Genomic DNA, 6694 nt, shown 5'->3' with positions numbered 1-6694 from the left:
ATTTTAACATTACTAGCTTTACATGCAACAAGAAAATGTATTGATTGGGGATTTGTGTAGGGTAGTCGGTGGATAAGCGGTGGGTTTGGGGAAGGGGGTGTGAGGGGGTGGGGGATCATATATGCTAACAACAGATGACAGAGTTGAGATGACATACATCAAATGACAGATGCCAGATGACACAAATGAGGGGTCAAACGTCAGGTGACAAAAGGATGCACATCTGATGACAAACTTCATATTAAATATGACACGCTAGATGAAATATGACAAATGACAAATGACAATTGACAGATGACCATTGACAGATGACAATTGATAGATGACAACTGATTTATGACATGATAGATGATACGAAAAATGACATATTAAATTGACAGATGACAGATAACATATGACATACTTCAGATTAAATATGACATACGACATAAAACAGATGATAATTGACAATTAAAAATGACAGAAGACAGATGAAAGACATCAGATGAAAGACGTCAGATGACAGACGATAGACTTCAGATGAAGTATGACAGACGACAGACGTCAGATTACAGGAGTCAGATGACAAACGCCGGATGTCAAACGACGGATGACAGACGCCGGATGACAGACGTCAGATGACAGACGCCGGATGACAAACTCCAGACGACAGACGCCGGATGACAGACGTCGCATGACAGACGTGCTAGTAGCATATCTTGAGACTGTGGCAGCACTGCATCAACTTGTCCCTGAAGGACTTGCTCAGCACTGCGTACACCACGATGTTGCAGAAGTGGTTGACCAGGAACAGATCCCGCGCGATGCTCAGCGTCACGTGACTCGAGTCGGGCACCGGAAGTACGGAGAGGGTGTTGTAGAGGATGACGCCCCAGGACACGGACCAGCTGATGACGAAGATGATGGTGATGACGCCCAGAAGACGAGTGATGTTGTGCTCACGTTCGGCCGTGCGGCGGGTGATCTTCTCACAGTCTGGGGGGAGGGGGGGGGGGGGGAGAATACCAGGTCAGGCATTTATAATCAGGTTAGACGTTCATAGTCAGGTCAGGCATTAATAATAACACATTAATAGTAAGGTCAGACATTCAAAGTCAGGAAATTCATAATCAGGTTAGACATTTATAATGAGATAAGACATTCATAATCAAACAACACATACAAAATCGTGTCAGAAATTCAGATCAGACCTTGAACAATCTGGTAAGACAATCATAAACAGGTCAGACATACATAATCAGGTAAGAAACTCATATAAAACTTAGACATTCATTTGTTTAAAGTATATATTTTCTAATTTTAATTTAATGTTTTACTATTTAAGTTTTCCAGATGTCCACTCCCCCCCCCCCCCATCCTCACCCCCGCATCCCGAAGAAATGCCTGGAAGAAAGCATGACCCTGACCTTAATTATAACGGTAAATTTATTACCGACATTAAAAACAATCTCTGAGAGAGAGGATATTCACCTTATGATGATCACAGAGGGCCCACCAAAGCTGTCATCTTTAAGATAATTAAAATAATTACTGAAATATTTCTCTGGCCCCAATTAACCAATACTTAAGCATCTTTTGATCGTATTAATTATTGTGCTAATTAATTTTTATAAATTTGAACTTTACTGGTGAGGTAAAAAATATTTTTGCGCCTCCTACGCCAAATGACGTATTTTTTGTTTTTCTTAGAAAAAGTTTAAATGATTTATAAGATGGAATGTTCAGAGACTAACAATTCTGATGTTTTGACATTTGTGTAAAATATAACACACCATGACGCACAGTGACTCACTTTGACATATAGTGACACTTTGTGACAGACCTTAACAAAGTGACACTCAGTGACGCAACGTAACATACTGACAATTTTTGACGGACCGTAACAATTTGACACTTTGTGACGGACCGTAACATCGTGACACTTAGTGACACACCGTTACATAGTGACAATTTGTGACGGGTCGTAATATACTGACGCTTTGTGACATTTTGTGACGGGCCGTACATAGTGACACTTTGTGACGTAACTTAACATGGTTTCACCTAGTGACAACAACTCACCTGACCGGCTGTGCTCCGTGTAAGCGCTGCACTCCGTCAACCTGGACACGGACGACATGCCGGAGCACATACTTCCGGTTCTGAGACTGGCCGATGCCGGAGACAGCAGGTCCAGAGAGCAGCCACGTGACCGGTCAATGGAGGCGTCCTGGTCGTCAGACCGCGAGATGGAGCTGTGGGTCGTGTCTAGGGAACTGGCCCGCGGCTTGGGCGCGATGACCCGCTCCGGCACTGCGGAGTAGACCGGCTCTGATGACGCCCGGGGACCCTTGTCTAGAGAGGTGGGGTCAAGGGTGGCTGCTGTATAGAGAAAAAACAAGGTTTAACTAGATTTTAGATTGTCACATCAACAAAACGGACAAGAGCTGCATTACTTTTTCCTCGTTTATTCTTGATTACCGTATTCCTAATAGTAAGGGTTAGGACGGCACTTCCAATGAATTAGGATTGTAGAAATATTTCACCCGATACTCCATATTTGACAAAGTAAATAAGACAATCATTTCTACAATGTCTAGTAGAAATATTTCACCCTATGCTCCCTATTTGACAAAGTAAATTAGACAAGAATTTCTACAAGATCTAGTTGTTGTAGAAATACTTTTCACTATACTTCAGATTTGATAAAGTGAATTAGACAATCATTTCTACAAGATCTAGTTTTTATAGAAATAATTTTCACTATACTCCATATTTGATAAATAAGACAATCATTTCTACAAGATCTAGTTTTTATAGAAATAATTTTCACTATACTCTATATTTGATAAAGTAAATAAGACAATCATTTCTACAAGATCTAGTTTTTATAGAAATAATTTTCACTATACTCCATATTTGATAAAGTAAATAAGACAATCATTTCTACAATATCTAGTTTTTATAGAAATAATTTTCACTATACTCCTTATTTGATAAAGTAAATAAGACAATCATTTCTACAAGATCTAGTTTTTATAGAAATAATGTTCACTATAATCCTTATTTGATAAAGTAAAAATTAAAGTATTTCCACAAAATATAATGAGTTTGTTGTTTATACTATTAGAGAAGACATTAACCTTTCAGCGTTAAATCTTACTTACAGGTATTAAATCGCTTTATCTAAGACTAAATTGAAATCAATTTACGCGAAGTCCTTATTGAAATGTGATGTACCCGTATGACGTCGACTTGGCTGAAACGCAGAGAAGCAGTGGCGTAGTTAGGGTTAGGGTAGAAATGTTTTTTTTTGTGTTACTGTCTATTTTAGTTCTTCAAGAAGTTTCAAACTATTACCTACAATTTAAAACTATCTGCTGATTCTAATTGGTATAATTATAATGAAATCAATAGAGGTATACAGGCTAGCAGCAGCTGTTTGTGTGGCGTTAAAAGGTTTGTTGTTGTAGTGAACTTAATTTGACGCCATCAAAACCCCTCACCTCACCAGTCTACCACCTGAATGTTTAATTAATTAATTAATTTAATTAACCAACCATTTAGTTAGTGAGAAGTGATCTTTATTAAATATCGCTATAAATGTGTTTGAAATCATAAATTTATCCTGCAATCAGTTTAAACAAATGCTTAAAGACACACAAAAAAAAAAGAAAAAAAAAGCTTTCTTCAATTTTTCTATTGAACTTAATTAAAAACACAAATCCCATCTCAGAATTTCTTGTAGGCACTAAAATATTTATTTTAATTAAATCCGCCCTTGAATGAAGCTTATCATCTTGGCAATTCAATCAGATTAGCGCTTGTTTATCATTCGAACATGTCGTGTTGACAAAAGCTTCAGGTAGATTTGTAAGGGACTGCTTGCAGCCATACAAGGCTCTCGGCTCACAGCATGAAGGCTACTGCCATAGTGGCACTACTTGTCATGTCACTTGTGTGTGTTTCCGGTAAAGATACATTCACCTGCCCTAAGGTCAGTATTTATAATATGCACACAGTACAGATTATTGTATAAAATAATAATTCATTTTATTTAAATAATTTTTGCAAAGTACGTTCCTTGCAAGAATAATTAAAATCAGGAATTTATTTTTAAAATGTTTTGATTAGTTCGGGTCAGTAAAATATTATTCGATACTTTCATTTGTTGTGTGATGAGTTTACAGAACTTGTATAACATCAATGGTTACATCATATTACAGCTGTAATGTGTAGTGATTTTAATTGGTGTATTTATTCAGAACTGCAAATGTAGCAAAGTTCTAGTCGATTGCAAGCTCAAGAAGTACCATGCCAAAGATTTTGCATCCGTTCCGGAAACTGCCATATTGCACATCGAGGTAATCAAATTAATTAATTTCTCAATTAGCTCATAACGTTCAGGTAGCGAAACAATAGAATAGTGGTTTAACATTAACGTAAAAAGTCGAGAAAGGTAAAAAATTTGATCGCTTATCCTTGCTTGGATCCTCGCTAGCAAGCAAGATCCTTTGCTTTGAGTGCAATATTCATTCAAATCTTAGTACTACGTTTTACTCTAATTAGTTTAATTGAACAAAATATACTTTTTGTGTCGGAATTTTTTTGCAAGTTTCTGTCTTGGTTATATATATATATATATATATATATATATATATATATATATATATATATATATATATATATATATATATATATATATATATACATATATATATATATATATATATATATATATATATATATATATATATATATATATATATATATATATATATATATATATATTTATATATTTATATATTTATATATATATATATATATATATATATATATATATATATGTATATGTATATATATATATATATATATATATATATATACATATACATAGAAACCTTTATATTTCAGAGTAGCTCTCAAGTTTTATTCCCTGACGACAGCCTCCCCAGGGTTCGACAACTCGAGATAAACGCCCCTGGGTCAGAAATAGAGGGATACGCCTGGAACAAAGCCGCAGACCAACTTGAACTATTAGAACTGGAGGGTGTGCGTCTTAGGGATGCGCACACGTCTTTCAAATTGCTGAGGGCGTTGAGAAAAGTTAAAATTACCGCTGCTGCACTGAATGGTTTGAACCTTAAAAAATTTAAAATTCATTTTGACGAGAAAAACCCCTTGGCGAAGTTAGCAATTATTGGATCTGATTTGTCTAAGTTGACTTCCATAACAGTGCCAAATTATATTGAAAAATTGACACTCGACAGTTGCAATCTGACAGAAATCCCGACACAATTATCCAACTTAAGTAACCTGGAATATCTTAGCCTAAAATATAATCACATTAAAAAAATGATAAATTTACCAAAAAAATCAACTATCATAAATCTAAACTGGAACCGAATTTCCAGCATAAGAAACGTACCAAACGGTACGTTAAAGTTGAGTTTATCAAAAAACAACATCACGAGAATAAAAAACATACCAGCTTCCGTGATAATTTTGGACCTGTCCAAAAACAATATCACGAAGATTAGAAAAACAAGTTTTCAGCCTAACTCAGAGCTAATGAAGTTTATACTAACTTCAAACAAGCACCAAAACATGACAATATCGAAAAGGGCATTTAAAAACACACCAAAGCTTTTGCTCATTGATCTCCGCGGGACAGTCTTCGAGGCCCCCCCGGAGGCGTTCACTTCACTTCTGCACTTAACTGATCTAGTGGTGGACCCAAGGTACAGTGATCTATGTCACAGTGTTAACAAAAAGATTGGCGTAAATATTTGTACATTGGAAGAGTAGGATGGGAAATCTTTTTTTATCACTCGGAAAAGTAAAATTAGTAACAATCATGTTCATGTAAAATTAATTAAATTTCCTTCCAGAAATGACAACCGTCAGCACTAAATTTAACAAAAATTAATAATTGATTAAATTATTTTATTTTGGAATTCGTCACAAATATTTATCAAATTAAATTTCAAAATTTTTCAATAAATGTCATTTGTTATTATTAAAAACCAAGGATAACAAAGCTTTATAACTGATTTAAATCTATTAGGTTTATAGATATTTTATGGTGCGGGGTTTGACATTAAATGTAATGTCTAATTAATTATTATTTATTCATTATTTAATTAACGGTCAACACATGTTTATGCCTCAAAAAATAGTAAATTATTGAATTGATTGATTATTTTGAACTGTATTATTTTATTCGTAGCTTGTAGTAAAGTTTAAAAAATAAGTTTTATTTTTAAAATGTAAACAGGGTTAATTTGTTTTCATTATCGAAAATACTCGAACAGTTAAAATGTTAGAACCGACATGAAATACTATATACACCAAACGTTGTCTTATGCTTAGCCTTTAAAAACCACTACGTGTGTTCTTTTTCTATTATTTAGGAGTTAACATTCAGATTTTGAAATGGTAGTAAAGGCGAGAGCAATGCCTAGCCGAAACGGCTATTAATAAAAAGCTTATTTGTATATACAATACGTTTAGTTGTAGAAGTCATTGATTCTTCGTGCCGTCATGTTTTCTCCATATGTTTATGGATTTGTATAAATGCTGCTTATGATTAGGGACATGTTAAATGCAAAGATCGTGTTATAAACTTAAACTTTCCCGTAAATCTGAGTAAAGTTTATGCCAGTAAAGCCAACTCCATTTTTACTTTCTCGTATATACGAAGTATAGAGAAAGT

The 6694-nt window shown here is 34.7% G+C and overlaps 2 protein-coding genes across 2 annotated transcripts; one reads left to right on the top strand and one right to left on the bottom strand.

The window, feature by feature from the left end:
* Positions 1-685: 685 nt before the first annotated feature.
* LOC131927530 (uncharacterized) lies at positions 686-2753 on the bottom strand. The gene is made up of 3 exons (XM_059283222.1): positions 2744-2753; positions 2062-2361; positions 686-975 (listed from the first exon to the last, which is right to left on the bottom strand). Exons 1-3 carry the CDS (start codon positions 2751-2753, stop codon positions 686-688), a joined length of 600 nt encoding a protein of 199 aa, XP_059139205.1.
* A 1131-nt stretch (positions 2754-3884) lies between these two features.
* LOC131927524 (leucine-rich repeat and immunoglobulin-like domain-containing nogo receptor-interacting protein 1) lies at positions 3885-6359 on the top strand. Its single transcript, XM_059283216.1, has 3 exons — positions 3885-3976; positions 4245-4343; positions 4894-6359. Exons 1-3 carry the CDS (start codon positions 3896-3898, stop codon positions 5785-5787), a joined length of 1074 nt encoding a protein of 357 aa, XP_059139199.1. The 5' UTR covers positions 3885-3895; the 3' UTR covers positions 5788-6359.
* The last annotated feature ends 335 nt before the right edge of the window (positions 6360-6694 follow it).

The sequence above is a fragment of the Physella acuta genome, unplaced genomic scaffold (assembly GCF_028476545.2).
Source record: "Physella acuta isolate Inbredline_101_S28 unplaced genomic scaffold, ASM2847654v3 ptg001414l, whole genome shotgun sequence".
Classification (NCBI taxonomy): Eukaryota; Metazoa; Mollusca; class Gastropoda; family Physidae; genus Physella; species Physella acuta.
This window is presented reverse-complemented; position numbering and strand designations above follow the sequence as displayed.

What these genes read in the sequence shown, in the direction of transcription:
- LOC131927530 (XM_059283222.1), bottom strand. An exon ending in CACGGAGCACAGCCGGTCAG is followed by an intron (nt 976 to 2,061) that starts GTGAGTTGTTGT and finishes CCCTCCCCCCAG; the next exon opens with ACTGTGAGAAGATCACCCGC.
- LOC131927524 (XM_059283216.1), top strand. Translation starts at nt 3,896, where the DNA reads ATGAAGGCTACTGCCATAGTGGCACTACTTGTCATGTCACTTGTGTGT. An exon ending in ATACATTCACCTGCCCTAAG is followed by an intron (nt 3,977 to 4,244) that starts GTCAGTATTTAT and finishes GTATTTATTCAG; the next exon opens with AACTGCAAATGTAGCAAAGT. An exon ending in CTGCCATATTGCACATCGAG is followed by an intron (nt 4,344 to 4,893) that starts GTAATCAAATTA and finishes TTTATATTTCAG; the next exon opens with AGTAGCTCTCAAGTTTTATT.